This window comes from Armigeres subalbatus, chromosome 2 (genome assembly GCF_024139115.2).
Source record: "Armigeres subalbatus isolate Guangzhou_Male chromosome 2, GZ_Asu_2, whole genome shotgun sequence".
NCBI lineage: Eukaryota > Metazoa > Arthropoda > Insecta > Diptera > Culicidae > Armigeres > Armigeres subalbatus.
In genome coordinates, this window is record NC_085140.1 from 27,340,187 (window position 1) to 27,358,649 (window position 18,463).

General features: G+C 39.9%; 2 protein-coding genes across 5 annotated transcripts in view; one reads left to right on the forward strand and one right to left on the reverse strand.

Annotated features, from left to right (window-relative positions):
• The window catches only part of LOC134218367 (serine-rich adhesin for platelets), a 428,012-nt gene that overhangs the window by 207,171 nt on the left and 202,378 nt on the right, over nt 1-18,463 (reverse strand). The window lies entirely within an intron of this gene.
• LOC134214670 (uncharacterized) lies at nt 12,887-14,814 on the forward strand. The gene is made up of 3 exons (XM_062693997.1): nt 12,887-13,130; nt 13,255-13,973; nt 14,347-14,814. Exons 1-3 carry the CDS (start codon nt 12,887-12,889, stop codon nt 14,812-14,814), a joined length of 1,431 nt encoding a protein of 476 aa, XP_062549981.1.

The window sequence follows — 18,463 nt, forward strand, 5'->3', positions numbered from 1 at the left end:
AGTGTTTTCTAAGAAGCGAAAATGGGAATTCCCAACAGTATCATCAGAGCTTGTGACAAAGTGAATCTTTGTAACCGTTGTTATATTGTATCACGTACTGTCTTTATTAATTGTTCTGTTATTGTTGCCATTCTGAAGAAAAGATTTGGGTAAATTGTTCTTGATAGGCAACGTGTTATTGTTTGTGAATAACATTTCCAACGATGCGATGTGCCAGATTTATGCATTTCTCGTGAATCTTAAACCGAGGATTTTACTCATGAAATATAAACTATGAAGCTGTGCCTGGAAAGGTTCGATTTATGAGTGATGATGGAAAATTTACACAAAAAGTACTGAATAAGTTTTGAATTAATGAAATCCATAAGTCATATTTAAGGAATATCCCTGATTAAGGTTGCACATTGATCAACGTTTGTTCCATCTTCGTGTGAAGCTTTTTTTAGTTTTGACGTGCGTTATTTGGTGTTGGTACGGCTACGCTTTAAATGACCTCGTAGCATGGGTCTGGCTTAACCCATTGAATAACTTGTACAATACAATATATTGTACTTACTAAAAAGAACAATAAATGTAAATGTTAGCGATACATTCAATTATATTTTTATGGCAGCAAAATAAATATTTCATAAAGAATTAAAAAAATTTCACAACAAATTAGGAAATTTACAAAAAAGAAATCAGGGTACAAGCATCAAATAAATATAAAATTTCCTCAAAAAAAATTCAAAATTTCCATAAACAATTGAATATTTTCCACATGATTGCTGCCAAATCTTGCGCAAATCATGTGGTAAAATTTTTTATTCTGCTTGCGTTGTATTCATCAAAACGCATTATTCCTCTTAGTGTGCTAAAATCGGCATGTATTGGTTTTGCAACACTTGTCGCTTGAATTTTGATCCTGTTGTCTACGATCAAGAGAAAACTATCATGAAGGCATGGCGTGAGCTGCTCATCCGTACAGATTCAATGGACACGCACCTTGGTAGTTATGGCGAAAATTTTCGCAAAATCAATAGAACGTTATACTGTAATCAGCAGCAAACGACGACGGTCATCAATTCACTGCCTCATAATAACTTCTCACAGCGTATTGATGAGATAAACTTGGATGACACCTCGAACGATTAGTTAACGGTACTAGGTCGTGCGATGACAATCCTTTCTTCGAGGTTCTCAACGAAGTGAACACTTCTATTGCCAATGCACCGGATGGGGATTAAACGAGTGCAAATAATCGAAAAACCATCTACTAGTTCCGGATTCATTATGAATGCAGTCCGCACAGTTCCTACTCCAGCAGCGTCAATAGAAAAAAAAGAAGGGAGCGACAAGTAGAGTACCGCCTGTCGATAGAAATATAAACCGTTCCGTTTCCGCTGACGCTACTAAGGTATCCGTTACGCTCAAGCTCCGAGTGACGTAGAATCTTTTTTCTTTACTCATTTTGCTCCTGACCAGGAAATTGAGGAAGTAAAACAATATGTTGTCGAGATTTCTAACGTGGATGCTTCTTCAGTAACTGTCACAAAGCTTGTCCCTCGCGGCAAGAACATAGACGATCTCTCTTTCGTTTCGTTCAAAATATCTGGTGTGCAAATCAGTCTCAAGTGTGGTCGGCGACGACTGGTAATGGCCTGATGCTACAGTGTCAGGCCTTTCGCACCTAATCAAAAAAATGGAGCAGCCGCTCGCTTGCCAATTCTACAATAAATATTACCGGATAAATTTCACCGTTTCATTCCACTTCAATCATCCATCGTTGGAAACTGGGACGCACAACTGCCGTCGAGCCATACCAGTCAGCGAACTTCAGCCGCCCGGTCCTGTGTTTGGGGTTGGTGCAGGGGTCTTTCAAAATCCTAATACGGGCAAGTACAATTAATTTTCGAACTATACGTGTCCTGAAATATCATCGACTTCCAGCCAAACTAGCCGTAACCAAATAGTCATCGAGTCACCGTTTAACTCCACTTTAATAAACCATCGTTGGATACTGGGATGCACGCCCGCCCAAAGTCTCTTCCTTCACAGTCGTTCCATGCCAGTCAACGATCTACAGCCGTCCCGGTCTTGTGTTTGGGGTCGGTGAAGAGGTCTTCCAAAATCCAAATTCGGTCAAGTGCACTCCTTTCTCGAACTTTTCTTGACTTGAAACATTATCGACTTCCAGTCAACAGTCTCCAGACGAGTCGAACCGAGCGTTTAGCATCGAGTCACTGGGACGCAAACCTGCCACAAGCTCTGTGGAAGCCTCTAAGCCACCCATCGCAGTCGAACCTTTCCCGTCAACAATCTGCAGCCGTCCTGGTCCTGCGAATGGTGCTGGTGAGGAGGTCTTTCAAAATCCGTAGGCGTAGGCGAGTACCCCAATGTTTCGCATCATATCCGTAATGATTCGTTCGCCGCTTGCAGTTCTTCACATCCACCACAGAATCCACATGAACAACTGCTGATTTACTACCAAAATGTAGGCGGAATTAATTCCACGGTCAAGGAGAACCGCCTTGCGGTGTCTGATCAGTGCTTCAATATTATCGTTCTCGTTGACTTTTTTTCTTTATTAGAGTGAATTTTTAATATTTGATTAAGTTCATCACTGTAATTACTTAAACTAAAGAAAAGGGTGAGGGTTAGATGAACCCTCCATTCGCGCCCAACCTAGGGGTCGCGCATAGGAGCTTAATTTTCTCTAACTATATAAACATTTTAGAGCTAACAGATTAAAAGTTTAACATTATTGCTTGATAATAATAACTTGTGATGAAAATTGATTTGAATTTAATAATGGTAACGATTTGCTTAAGCCATCCGCTTCTCTATCATTTGTAGCTTTACAATCCTCTTTACAAACTATCGAAAAGTACGCATGCTGGTAATGATGGAGCCAGGTAGATCGTAGTTTGCAGGATGAACGTTCGTTCGCAGCAGTATTTCAAGACAAGTTGAATTCAACACAAGTAGAAAATGAATGATCAACGAGGTATTTGTGTTGTGGTGTTATGTTTAACAAACTGTTCTGTGTAGAACCCGATGGAATGCGCCAGGGAGTGCTTTTTTATAGGACTGATTTATTTAATTATATTGTGTTTCTCTCCGATTGGTTTCAGGTTGAAGATCTCCGCTCAGCGACAGATGTGGACGTGTGATGGAGTGGGCAGACGACTTTGCAGATTCAGTTTGACTGGTGGTCCAACGGTTACTGCTTAGCTTTGCGTTTCTTCTGTTGAGCTTGATTCACCGGTGATATGTTTGATAATGACCTTTTAGATGAAATACTTTCTAATTGAGAGGCTAAACTGGTGCGCAGGTAGATTTCGATGAACTTGGTTTTCCAGATATGTTTGAAGACTTGGTGATAACTTCCAAATAGTTTGTGGGGGTACGATTTTCGGAGTCGGTAAAGATGCTTCCAAGTGGGTCGAACTCGGGTTCGCTGATGTCTTGTGGGGAAATTGAAGTAGATTTCCGTTCTGAAGTAAGGGTGGCGGTTGAATGAGCAGTAGAGGAAAGAGGGGTGAATGAGCTTGTGGCCATGGAGGCTGCTGGCATTACGGCAGAGATAAAACGTTCAATTTGAGAAGATAGGAACGACATTTGTTTTTCCACCGCGTCAATCCGTGAGTTAACGGGTGAAAGAGTTATTGTTTCTCCTGTTGAACTAAGTATCTCCTCAATAAACTTGTCCTTCTGAGCAAGTTGTCGCGTTAGTTGTTTAATTTTTTTCATTCATGGATCGAAGGACATCATTATTGTTGGCTTGATTCGCCACCGTGGCGTAAGATGGGCCATCATAAAATGAATCATACAACCTTCTAACGGCTGCATAAGGAATCCCTTTATCCACCTTAATCCGTTGGATGTCATTTTCTCGCTTGTAACTAGGGCAGCTGCGGCTCGACAGGGCGTGATCATTGGAGTCGCACGATTTGCAGTAAACCGCATTTGAACAATTTCGATCCTCTGTAACTGGGTGACCTTGGGAACATTTCCCACAGATGTTTTCTTTTGACTGGCATCGGGTTCTCGTATGTCCAAACGCCCAGCAATTATAGCATTGCATGGGGTTTGGATAGAAGGGGCGAGTTTTACATCGTATATATCCGAAGTCGATTGTTTTGGGAGCAACGGTGCCTTTGCAGGTGAGGATTATCGTCAGAGTGTTGACCCTAACTTTACCCTTATTTCCTGGTAATCCTCCGGATCTCCTTAATCCCTTGATCTGCGAGCTCGGTTAGCAGTTCAGTTTCGGAAAGGTCTATTACATCTCCGCAACTAACAACACATTTTGTGCTGTTGAGGGTGGGGTGCTCAATAATTTTAATTTTGGTTCCGTCATGTAACTGATCCATGCAAAGCAACAGTTTTAATTGGTTTAAACTTCTCACTTTCAGGGTATAGGAACCGCCACTCTCTTTGTAGGCGCCGTCTATGCGCCCTACCTTGGCCTCGATGGATTTGCGGATCATAAATGGAATGTTTGGTAGAGGACGATCTTCGGAACTGGTGAGAAGGAGCAGATGAAGTGCGCCGTGTAAGCCCTGCGAATCAATGTAGTTTGGGAGGGAGTGTAGCTTCGGTTTGACTACTGTCTACAATGCTTGTTCCTCCGGGAGGTGCATCATCCTACCAAGGAGGTCTATCACTGGCATTGGCTGCCATTTTGGTGGCAGCTCTACCACCGCTCTTACAAACAACACTTACAGCATTTAGTCCGAAAAACGAGAACCAAAACAATCCTGCTTTTTAACTTTGTTCTTCTGCTTTTCCACTTCTTGCACTTCTTAACACCTCGCACTTTGTTCCACCACCCGAAAGTCGTACCAGGCACCCGTCCCACCGAGGGAGGTAAGTATAGCTAGGTGTTAGAGCTCAAAATTCAAGTTCACTCTCTTGTTCTGGTGTCAACCCAGGTCAGGCTACGGTCGTTGCACTGACGCTAGTGTAGCGTCAATTGATTCATTTATCGCCACTCGCTTGTATCCTATTAGCAAAACTATCTGCTACGGATATAACCAGCCAGACGTGACCACGGAGCCAATCTTCCGATACACTGGTATACCACGGAAGAAAACCGAAACGAATTAGTACGAAAACACTTTAAAAAGCACTGTAACAATGCTTTAGAATTTGTTGGACTGTACAACAACGAACAAATTAAAACGAGTTAGGAGCAAATATAAAACGCGTCCGTTCTCTACGATCAAACCGATTAACTGTCGTTCTCGTTGAGACTTGACCAGGGTTTGAATCCAAAGGAGAATGAGAAAATCTCTCACTTATCATGTCTGTATACACTATCGATAGGTAGCATACCGCGAGAGACGTAGCTGTTACGATAATTAACTGATTTGGGGGGCTACACACCCATGATAAACCTGGTTTAATAAGCCCCAATTGCGGGGGGAACGGTTCTACTGTTGTTTTACACAGCTGTGCGAAAAAGAATATGGTCCCCAACATAAAATGAGCGAGAACAAAGCGTTTTATCAAACCCCATCGGTGGGGTCCGCCTATCCGAATCAGTCTTTTTCCAACTTGTATACAAATGCGATAGTTTTGTTTTCATGGCTTGTTATGATTCGAAGAGATTTTTGCCTCTCTTTTATTGTTGTTCGTTATCTATTGAGAGCAATTTCTGCAAGCCCTGGACTTGACTGAATGATTTCACGCTTTCCAGCCAGATAGGTATTTCATCCTGCTTACAGGTTTGGACAACGATCGAGCTTAGAGACCGGAAACTTTATTTCTGGGCGTTGTATATTCCGAGCGACAAGTTTCAGGATATGGGATATGTTGAAACCCACTGTGATTCACTTTTCTATATTCTAGAAATAGCAACTGCTCTCAATGAAATTATAGTTCTTGGGGACTACAATCTACCGAGCATAACGTGGATCACTTCACATAATGACTATCTTTATCGGGACACCGATCACTCTTGTTTACACAACGGAGCGATAAGGCGTCTTGACAGCTATAGCTCAGCAGCGCTAGTTCAAGTTAATTCCATCGCCAACAAGAATAATCGTCGTCTCGACCTTTGCTTCATTAGCGATCAAAGCACAGCTATATCTTCATCGATTGCACCTGCGCCATTAGTCAAATCAGCGGCACATCACCCGCCGCTGCTCGTCAAGGTAAACCGCGGTTTAACGCATGATTTCAACGACTCTCATGAACCCATATCCTTCAATTTTCGCAAAGCCAAATATCGTGGCATCAAAAATTTCCAAAGGCAAGTACATCTATCGCTTCACAGATTATAGAACTATGCAATGTGGGACGGTAACATGGAATCTGATTGTTCTTTGCAGCAACATAATTTATTAACAATTTTGGTACAGATTTATCAAATTGAAGTCCATTTTTCGTCATTGCAAAAAATAGCGCGTGCAACTCGTTGCAAAGCTAGATTTTTTCAGCACTCGTAGTATTCATCCTCGTTAGATAATCGTACAACTCATGCTGAAAAAATCATCTTTTTGCAACTTGTTGCACAAACTACTATTGTGATATCACAGCTGATGCACAGTATAAGAAAAGTTCATCCTCGTACTGCTTACCGTATTTTATAAAATTGTTTCTAGAACTTTTGAGAAGAAATTCAAAAATTTCTTCGTATGGAATATTTCTAAATATCATATTTCTGCTTCTTCTTCATGCATTATCAAAAAGCATATTGGCGTTCAGTATCCATAAGCTTGATAGAACAGTTGTACAAAATCTTAAAACCCTGTTTCTCTTAATTAGACGCCATTTTGACAACTAATTAGTAAATGGCAAAAATAAAATACAGGAAACATTCCGTACACACACACCTACAAAATGAAGGTGTTCAAGTTTTTCCTAAGCGCACGATTAAAAAAAATACACCCAATTTAACCTTATAAAAAAAATGCGTTACAGTCTTTATACTCATGAAACGCAAACAGTCACGATATGCAAATGAAAGGTTAGCTCGATGTACAACAGATTTCACCCGAAACTTTTCCAAATTACCATTCCGTTATTGAACTGTTTCACCGACACAATAACACATGAAAACCACACGGGAGCAAATCTCGAGCAAAAATCGATTCAAATTGTGCAACTGAGCAACTGACATTACAATTTCAACTTCTGCTTCCGAAATGACCGGTCCAACCATCGGGGCGAATATTTCGGCGGCCACCCCATCCCCCCCCCATTCACTTCTTCCCATACCAAACGACTGGACTGACTATCAATGTTTGAAATTGTCGGACAAGTTCCTGATTGTGAATGCAATACCTACACAACACCAAACACATCGTGCTGGAATCAAAACTGTCTGCAACATGATGCCCTCAGCCCCGCTCCACTTTCTCTTCCACTGTTTTGTGACCAAACTTTCTGAATCGAGATAATCACCAACGGGAGTTGTTAATTAAAACGAAATAATGGCATATAATAGCACCCGAGACACGATTCGGGGCTTGTGGCACGGAATTTGTGGCCACAGTTTGTTCCGCGCTGTGGGAAAACCACTGCCCTGACAGTCTTCTTTTAAGTTTTAATACATTGGTACCGGAAATTGGCAATGCCTCAATAAAGTTTTGTTTTTGTAAAGTTTTTTGCAAAAAACTTTACTGAACTTTTTTCTTTTAATCTTTATAAACGTGTAAACTTTGATGATGGTATCCAGTTTTTCCTGTATTTTAAGCAGAGATCAGTTTTAATCATTTGTTAGGAACAAATGCATTGTACACTGACCCCACAATCATGGATCACACACTAATATGGGTCATTTCCATTTGATCAACATGCAAAATGGAGTGACTAATTATTGTTACAAAGTGACCCATATATGTGGGATCAGTGTATCAAAAATATAATAATTAAAGGGATGGAGGAAATGGTATCAAATAAGCCTTAACGCTCGAAAGCAGTGAATATGATTATACTATTTTCGCGTCAAATGCAGTTTTTAATTTAGATATCGACACTTAACAATAAGCGATCCCTGCCGACCGATTTCACCAAATTGGCTGAACAACAACTAGGCTGCCATCTTCGAATCAAAATAAATACCCTAACCCTTCGATTATGATGGCACATTAATATGAGCCATTGCTATTTGAACATCGTTCAAAATGAAGTGACTAATTATTGTTAGAAAACTGCCAATATGAGAGAGATCATGGATGCCACAGCATATACTGTTGAACTGATATATCGGTATGCTTGGCTTGTTGCTATAACTGCTGTATTTATGTATGTCACACTTATACAACACAAGTCATAACAAGAAGCATCAGAGCAGCGGTTGTTGGAATTTATTCTTCTTTGTTTTGTAGTATTACGTTCCCGCTGGAATGTATCCCGTCTCTAAACTTTATATTTTCAAGAATATTTTCTTGCAGATGCAATATCGAAGAGCGAATATGATGCAATATAATAGCAAACTCGCCATTTCCGTATTGTATAAAGCTTTGGTTGAACAGGGTCCACCAAAGACCGGCGCTTGTTAAATGTTTCATTGTGTGGTTAAATCAGCCACAACATTGGACAGGACCTTGCTGGAAATGAGAATGTGGTTACAGTTAAACGTATTACGCGGTAAATCTGATTTTATATCTATCCAAATACAGCTTTCAACACTTGGCACCATCTGGCGAAAAAACGCACCAGCCGCAGATCATATCGCCTGCCTGGATGCAATAAAGCCGGCGTCAAAAATGGTGCTAAAAGTATCAAATGTGAGTGGAAAAAAAAGCAACAGCCGTCGCTACGTGGGCGGCCGTCCTCGAACGCCCCAAACATTTCAGCCGACATGGCACACAGCAGCGCAGTGAGATTTGAAGCAAAGCAAGGAAAATACGCCTTTCCGTAATGCGTTTAATCCCCAAACCGGCAATGAAACTAGAACAGGGGAGCATGCTCCACTATGTTTCCTTTTGTATTTTTATCGATTTGGTCCTAGTTATTCATATCAGTGAAGCACGATAAACGTTATAGTATAATTAGAAGCTAATTAATCTTGATTGAGTGCCAATTCTGCCATCAAATCCTAACGTAGTTATAAGCTTATAATTCGCCTTCAGCTTAGCAAAGTCCAGATTTATCAGCCCAATGCAATGAGCCAAGATTGTTGATAACCGATTACTATCAATATTAACGTTCAATGAGCTATTTTCCAAATTCCACGATAAGACCATCTACTTATTTCAAATTATTAAAATTATTCATTGAACCGTAATTCTAGGTGCATTTCAAACCATCTACCCCCATCATAACGACAACAATGCTGGCACATTTTCCACCCAGAACCAGGCCGCAGATCGCAGTGCTGTGCTATCTCATAATGCGGCGGAAAATGTTGGAGGCTGTAATTGGTGGGTCCTCACCAACAGGCAGTAAACGAAAAGGAAAGGATGGAAAACTCGGGTTTAAATGACCTGATAAGAGACATATAAGCTACCCGGACCCGATGATTATGCGCCAATTATCCGGGTTACAATGGCTAAATTGCAACCACGTGACCTGCTCAGCATCCGACAAATCCGTCGGAGGCAATTAATGCGACTCTGCGGACCAGCTGGTACGGTTTGTCATCGGACATTCCACATTTGTCACCAACAAGCCAAGTCTCGTAGGTGCCATCGTCATGGTCTGAATCATGACGGAATATGAATTCTTTGTATCATTTTCGTTTTGTTGATGCACAAATCTAGTTGGGTATTTATAACGCAATTGTGTGATTCGGGTTATTACGGTACCATCATGTTTTTTATTTGTGTTGAACAGAATAAAAACCAATGAGGGCAAAAAAGCATAATAAAAAGGTGAAATTAGTCAAAGCGAATGCTCATAAACATGTGAGATGAAATTTGTAGAGCAAGCTTCAAATGGATGACGCCATAAAAATGTACTAAATTATCATCATATCATCAACAACCCTTACTTTTGAGAATATTACGTGGATTTCCCAGAATAAAATAGCGAACAAAAAGACTGTAATATTCTTTATTCATAATATTCAAGAGTTAAGTTCAGTTGGAAAATGTATCCTTTTCATATCTATTGCAGTATCGGGGGATCCTATAAAAAGTTGTTATTGGAATGATAATATTTGTGAAACAAGGGAAGAGGATATTATAAATTTATTTTAGGATTAATATCAACTGGTGTACGTAGTTGGGGGGAAATGTTTATCTAATCTTCCGGTCAATGCCATCATATAGTGCATATACTCCTGTATATATACGATTGTGATGCATCACCAATGCTACGATGTGCACGTATAACCTGGCAATCTAACTGCATTGATTGTCTGCCTTTTCAGAATTCCCAATAATATTCCGTTTAAATATCACAAATGATGGTTAATTGTTTGTGCTAAGGGAAAGAAAAGTGCAGTGGGTATCGGCTAAGTTCCCCCTGGCGGTGCTAAAATGATAAGCGGGAACAATACCTAATTCCATTTAAATCTTTTAGTATCATTAGTGATTAGCACGCGTTATTATTTTATGTGGGGGCACGCATGGAACATATTTTTCAACGCGGGTGTCAGGCGGCTGACCCATGCTCGACCAAAATAGTAAAATTTAGCTAGAATATTTTAATTTTGTTTGATTATTTTTATTTTATTTTTATTTTTGCCATCAAATGATTAGGAGCTTATTTTCAACATCACATAACGCAAGAGAGGGTAAAACTCTGCGTTGCATAGAAAAGTTTAGGAGGTCCCCGATTTGGTGCATTGTTACACTGTCGTGTGGGGCATGGTTGTCCCGTGTCGTTTATGGCGATGTCGTTCCCGCATCTATTGCTTGAACAAATCATTTTATGTAATGAATTAATAATTCATTCTAGTTCTCAAATATTTTGGTAGATACTTCTGGAGGCTGTCAAGGCGGTGGGAGGGACATTGCCTATGAGTGGCAGAGGCGGCTGTGCTCTGGGCGGCAGCATGGTAAAAGCAGTTTCGGGATAGTTAGGATTCAGTTTTCATACTTAAGAGAATATCTAGAATAATATTATATTTTGATGAGCCAACCTCCATTTTTTAATCACGAGCTTTATTTAGTAGCATAGGTTATCAGTACTCGTAATATACTTAATTCGGTTGGCACGCTTGGAACACATTTTTAACTCAAGTTCGATCAAAAGTGTAAAATTTAATTGATTACTTAATTCAAATTCAGTTTAATTATTTTAATCTTTCTACGTCAAATGGTTAGCTATTTGTTCCCCCACCCCTCCTGCTCCCTCCTTTTCTATTTTATGTTTCCAAACTTAAACCATCGTGATCATGCTAATCCTAAGCTGCACGTACCTATATCATATCAATCTACATAGCTTTTTCGACAATCATCAGAAAACGGATTTCAATCATTTCCCTTCTACCGTAAGTATAAATCATCTGAAAAGTTTCTAAGCTATAACAAACTCTATCGTTGCGATACCGAACTGTCTGAACATCTATCATGTACATAAACACAACCGTTTCTATCTCTACAAACAATTCTCGAATAAATAGGTTCCATAGCAGTCGCTAGAGCCGGAAGCGGTCAACAAGCCGCTCCACATTCTCCTCCTCTATCTTCTATTCTCTCACAAGTTTACTACCCTGAAACTGAACTGTTTCGGACCCCTTATGGGTCTGAAGCAGAGGACGGGACGCTCGAGCCTACCAGTCAGTGGATGGAAAGGTCCGTTGTGATAAAGGGTATATCACAAGCCTCGGATAACCTGGAATAAGTTTTCCACGAGTCGAGTTCACATTGATTTCATGAGTTCTATATATTAATCGTCACGTTGAAAATTTAAGCCAGCAGTGTAAACGTATTGCCTAGTGTCATACAACTTAGATTGGCCACGGCCCGGGGATACGTTGAGTATAACAAGAATAACAAGAATATCAACTGGTGTACGTAGTTGTGGATAAATATGGATGTGGATAAAAATAAACAAGCTTTTTCAAATAAGAAAAAATAGGTCATTTGACAAAAATAGGTTATTTTGGCCGAATATGCTTTTTAGCCGAATAGTTAATTTGTCTGAATAGGTCATTTGGTCGATTAGCTCATTTGGCCGAATAAGTTAATTTGTTAAGTTGGTCGAATAGGTCGTTCGGCCGAATATGTCATTTCACCAAATAGGTCATTTGATGTCTCACTTGTTATTTTTCGATCATCATTTCTCACTTCTCACTGCGAAATGATGAGTTCTTACTTCGCTCTTTCCACTTTTCACAGTGAGTAGTGATATGTAGGGCTGTGCATATATCGATAAAATCGATAATATCGATATTATCGGATGAAATTTATCGATACGATACCCGATATAATTAAACCTAAATATCGCCGATATCGATAAATTTATTTACTCGATTTTGAAAATGATGATGGCAATTGAATCAACTCAACAAAACTACATACACTGGCCACACTGACTACATCATTCAAAACATATGTAGCAAGTCCATTGGGATAATTCAATTTGCTTTGAAGTTTTCAAATATACACCCATGGGGAGTCTAACCTGGAATCACATTATAATGTTTGAATTCTATTATAGTCTGGCTGACACAAATTTACTAATTTAGCAACACAACTAATCATCGCGGGAAAATCAAAGGTCTTCCTGATTCTTGTATTTTTATACATTGAACTGCACATACGTAATTACTGCAACAAATATTGAAATTTGCAATTTAAAAATGTAAGAGCCAAAGTGATTTGGTGAGGATTTGAAAAAAAGAATACATATTACATCCGCCAAACTATAGTAAAATGATGGTTCGATTTGTGACGTTTTAATGTTTTGAAAAATTCTTGTGGAAATTAACCGTACCATTTTCACTGGTTAGCTGTATACCTTTTTTCACTTTCACTTTCACACATTGTGAACAAACGCAATGTCGGAGGTGTGGAAATATTTTATTAAGTCCAGCACATCGTCTGCAAAATGCCAGATTTGCAAAGAAGACGTATCGCGCAGTGGTAATACTACAAATTTGATGGTTCATCTTAAGAAGCATCCAAATAAAGAGAAAGCGTTAGAAAATGTGTTGCGTCGGGGAGAAAATGGTTCCTTTCCCGGAACATCAGCCTCAATTAAGCCGTTGGAACGCTGTTTCAGGGAAAACGAAGAATGGACAGGTAAATATGTCGTTTAGCTCATTGATCTAAATCGATCATACTGATCTACCAGTCTGAAGATGACTATCATTTGTTGAATAACTCCAACTTCATATAATTTTTTTTATAAATTATTGATTTCTAGAAAACGGTGCGAAGTCGAAAAGTATCGATGATGCAATCGCTTTCATGATAGTTAAAGACTATCAACCCATTTCTATAGTAGAGGATGAGGGCTTTGTTAGCCTGCTCAAACTATTGGCCCCAAGATACAGGATTCCACAACGAAGAGCTATAACCAAGATTATCGACAGCAAATATGAGAAACTGATGAAGCATACGAAGGAGGTTATTAACGAGAAAAATGTATCTTTGACGGCAGATATTTGGACGGATAGCCATACGACACGCAGCTATTTGGGAATGACGTGTCATTTTTTTAATCGATCTGTTTCCAATGACCTTCAGACAATTGATCTCGGAGTTTACCCTCTTTATGAACGGCACCAGAGCTCGTATATTTCATCGTGTTTTGAAAATACGCTGAAAAAATGGGAAATTTCGGTCGATCAAGTGAGCGTTGTTGTCACTGACCACGCTGCTAATATGGTGAAATCCGTCGCTGAAACATTTAGTCCGGAGAAACATATAGGATGCGCCGCTCATGCCGTGAATTTGGCTGCGAAGAAGGCCATCGATAGCAGTTTATCGTTGTCGGCACCATTAGACAAAGTGAAGAAAATTGTTGCCTTTTTTAAACGCTCAACGACTGCGAGCGACAATTTGCAGAAAAAGCAAATCGAAAAAGGTGACTCTCCGTTAAGAATCTGTTCCTTTGTCCCTACACGGTGGAACTCGGAACTTGTTATGGTCTAGCGATTCCTGATTCTCTTCGAGTACATCGATTCCATCATGAAAGACCAAGACAGAATGAGTGAAATGGTTTCCCACGGTGATAAACGGATTTTGGAAGAGGTTGTTCAAATCTTAGATCCACTGAACGAGGTAACTGAAGATCTCAGTGGGGAGAAGTATTCTACGTTGAGTAGGGTGATTCCTATTATCAACTGTTTGAACAAAAGTATCGCTGGGATGAATTTGAAAACGCATACTGGAAAAGATTTGAAATCTAATTTGTTAAACGAAATTGATGATAGGTTCAGCCATTTCAAAACATCCCCAGTTTATGCCCCGTCAACACTTATTGACCCGAGGTTCAAAAATTTACATCTGACAGTCGAAGGCTAAAGATGCGCTTGTGAACATGATACTCTCTGATGTAAATAACAATGATTCCGATGAAGAATACGAAGGTTTTAATGAGCCTCAAACTAAAATGACAAAGCGGACTGGTATTTGGAGTTTTCATCAAGGAATGGTACAACAATACCAAAACCGAAATATTTCGTCTCTCAAGCCGGACTCAATCAGAAAGGAAATAACGTTGTACCTCGAAAGTGGAATTGAGGAAATGGATTGTAATATATTCCAATACTGGGAAGACAAGAAGCATTCCTATCCGATACTCTACAAAGCTGCGATGAAACTCCTCCCACTGTTGTCGACTTCGGTTCCATCGGAGAGACTGTTCTCTAAGGCAGGCCGTATACTCTGCGATTCTAGAAGTAGTTTGGATCCTAAACGAGTGAACCAAATTACATTTCTTCATAATGTAAGTGCGGATGATTTTAAGAAAGCGATATAATAGAGCGGCAAATTGTTGCTCATAATAATTCGTTTTTTTATATATCGGATATCGATCCGATATCCGATATTTTCAAACCCGATATATCGCCGATACCGATATAACACCAAATAAATATCGCCGATATGGCACAGCCCTACTTGTAAACCTATGAAAAATCACAAAATTAACTTTTGTTTTATAAGAGATAGAAAGTTACAATGTTCAACAAAAACATGTAATTTTGCTGGTTTGACAACTTTGTAGAAGAGACGGAAAATGTGAAAATTCATTAGAGTTAGTTTAAGTTAAGAGAATGATTTTAAGTGGATTTCCACATAAACCATGTTAAGTTTGTTATATCAAAAATATAGAAACTCATATATATTATTATATTTATATAAGAATTCATAAAAAAATATAATTCAAAGAATTCAAATTTTCTGTAAGTCCGTATTCGTGTGACATCGAAAATACAATAAATGTACACAGCACACACGTCGAAGCGTTTCAATTTGATTGAAACAGCAGAAATATCTGCTGCAGGTAAATTTTAGGACAAACGAGGAACTGGTGCATTGATCACTGAGATCGTTTTATCCCGTTGTATCGAAGTTGGCCAAGAAGTCGAAGGAAGTTGCTTACAGAAGATACTAAACTATCATAGTGAAAGTGTGAAAGCGATGACAAAGAGAACAACGAATACAAATCCAGTTGAATTGGAAACAACTTTTCCTTTGGCATTACATATTAAAAAAAAACTTTGCATTTCACGTCATAACAAATGCTATTAAAAACAAATGCGTTGATGAAGCTGAGTTTCTATATTTTTGATATAACAAACTTAACATGGTTTATGTATGTGGAAATCCACTTAAAACCATTCTCTTAACTTAAACTAAAGATTCTCTAAAGATTTTTCACATTCTCCGTCTCTTCTACAAAGTTGTCAAACCAGAAAAAATACATGTTTTTGCTGAACATTGTAACTTTCTATCTCTTATAAAACGAAAGTTATTCAAATATTATGATTTTTCATAGGTTTACAAGTTTTTAACACAGCATTCGAGAAGACTTTTGTCGACAAAAGTTGGCAATGTCAGTAGAAAAATAAAATAAGCGATTTTCAGAATATCGTGAAGAAATTTGCGACTTTTTGCAATTAAGGGAGTAATTATAAGTGGAAATACCTCTAAAAATATGTATACTTTAAAGATAATTTTTGTTGTATGTGAGATGGAATGTTACAATGTTCAGCAAAAACATGAAATGTTGTTGCATCGTGTCATCGTTGCATCGAGAAGGCAGCCCCTTCAACGAGATGTAGGTAGCGTAACCCTGGTAAGGTAGCCTACCGAAGATTCTACAGTTACCAACAAAGGCAAAAGTAGAGCAAACGGATTGATTCAACGACAACAGACCCGGCAACGAATAAAGGACAACAATTGGAAAGTGAGAACTTTGAACTAACCCATATGTGATGGGCTTCTGGCTCGTGAGCTGCAGAAGGTCGGCGTGAGTGTGGCAGCAATCCAGGAAGTATGATTGCCCAGAGCTGGAGAACGTGAATTCCGAACGGTGGATCCCGTAGCGAACACTTCGTTCAAGTACCACATCTACTATAGCGGCGGTGACAGTGCAGAACGAGGAGTTGACTTCATGGTGATCGGGAAGCAGATGAAGCGTGTTGTCCGGTGGAAGCCGATAAGCGACCGCATTTGCGTGTTGAAAATAGAGGGCAAATTATTCAACTATAGCCTGATCAGCATCTATGACCCAACGAACGATGAGCCTGATGACGTGAATGATAAGTTTTATGAGAGCCTTGATAAGGCCTACGGAGCGTGCCCAACACACGATGTAAAGATTGTCATCGGGGATGCAAATGCGCAGATCGGAAGAGACGCTGGACGAGGTTAAGAAGGCTCTAAACGGGCTGAAAACAGTAAAGCTGCTGGGAAGGTAGAGATCCCGGTTGAGCTTCTCAAAAACGGAAGTGAACAGCTGCATCAATCAATCCATCACATTATCCAGAAAATATGAGAGGATGAAGCACTGCCTGCTGGCTGGTTCATATGCCCAATCTATAAGAAAGGGCACATACTAGTGTGTGCCAATTACAGAGGGCTCTCCCTTCTGAACTCGGCGTACAAAATCCTGTCGCGTATACTGTTTAACAGATTGAGACCGCTTGAGGTGTCCTTCGTCGGCGAATACCAGGCAGGTTTTCGTGAGGGACGATCAACGACGGATCAGATGTTTAGCCTGCGGATAATCTTTGATAAATTCCGGGCGTACAACTTGCAGTCTCACCATCTGTTCATTGATTTCAAAGCAACGTACGATTCAGTGAAAAGAAATGAGCTGTGACAGATAATGTCCGAACATGGTTTTCCGGCGAAACTGATTAGACTGATGCGTGCAACGCTGGATGATTCGAAATCAAGTATTCGGATTGCAGACAAAGTGTCAACCACGTTTAAGATCTTCGTTGGATTGAAGCAGGGTGATGCACTTTCAAATTTATTGTTGAACATTGCACTCGAGGGCGCTATTAGGAGATCTGGCATGCAGAGGAACGGTACTATCATCACACGGTCGCATATGCTCCTGGGCTTTGCGGACGACATTGACCTTATTGGAATCGATCGTATAGCATTAGTGGAGGCTTTTGTCCCACTGAAGAGGTAGACGGCAAGGATAGGCTTAACCATTAACTCTACCAAGACAAAGCACATGGTGACAGGTAGAGATAGAGGAAGATGGTAGGGTAGGGTAGGGATGGTGCAGAGGTAGTGCTTGATGGGGATGTGTTGGGGATTGCTTGTGACATGTGACAATGACGTTTCCCGTAAAGTGAAAAGACGTATTGCTGCTACGAATAGAGCCTTTTACAGATTACGTAACCAGCTTAGGTCCCGCAACATGCAGACGGAAACGAATATGCTATATACAAAACTCTGATTCTACCAGTGACCCTTTATGGAAATAAAGCATGACGTTAAAAGAGGCGGACCGGAGAGGCGTACAATACTCGGAGGGAAACTAGAAAATGGTGTGTGGCGCAGACGCATGAATCATGAGCTGTATCAAGTATATAAAGAAGAAAATATTGTGAATCGTAAGAAATACGACAGACTTCAGTGGGCTGGTCACTTAGTGAGAATGTCGGAAGAAAGAATAGTGAAAACAATATTCAACAAAGAACCAGATAGGGGCCAGCGACTTCATGGAAGGCCACGAACACGCAGGCTGCACGCGGTGTAATCGGACCGGGGGACCCCGAACGTTCGGAGAAACTGGAAAAAACATCGCCCAAGACCGACGAGTATGGAGCTTTACAATACGCCAGGCATAGGTGTAACGACGCTGTAGCCAACCAGGTATCTAGATAGGTAACAGATATTTTTTTTTTTCAAAAATTATTCTTCTCTTTGTAGTGAACAAATTATTTGGTGCAAAAAAGGAAGTATTTCAGGAAGGACAACGAAATCCTAGTTTGTGGTTGTGCTTTGTGCTATTAATGAATAAATAGTTCGCGTCTAAACATGCTTCGTCAAGCACGCAGAACGATCGCACGATCTTCGAAATAAATGTTTGTTCTGATTTGTGCGGGTGAGTATATAAATTAGCAAGTGAGTGCATGTTTTCTCGGCACGGCAAATGCTGG

Bases quoted from the DNA above. Each gene is read 5' to 3' on its own strand.
- LOC134214670 (XM_062693997.1), top strand. From the start codon at position 12,887: ATGTCGGAGGTGTGGAAATATTTTATTAAGTCCAGCACATCGTCTGCA. The intron at 13,131-13,254 runs GTAAATATGTCG...ATTGATTTCTAG, and splicing joins GGAAAACGAAGAATGGACAG to AAAACGGTGCGAAGTCGAAA. The intron at 13,974-14,346 runs GTTATGGTCTAG...TACATCTGACAG, and splicing joins CACGGTGGAACTCGGAACTT to TCGAAGGCTAAAGATGCGCT.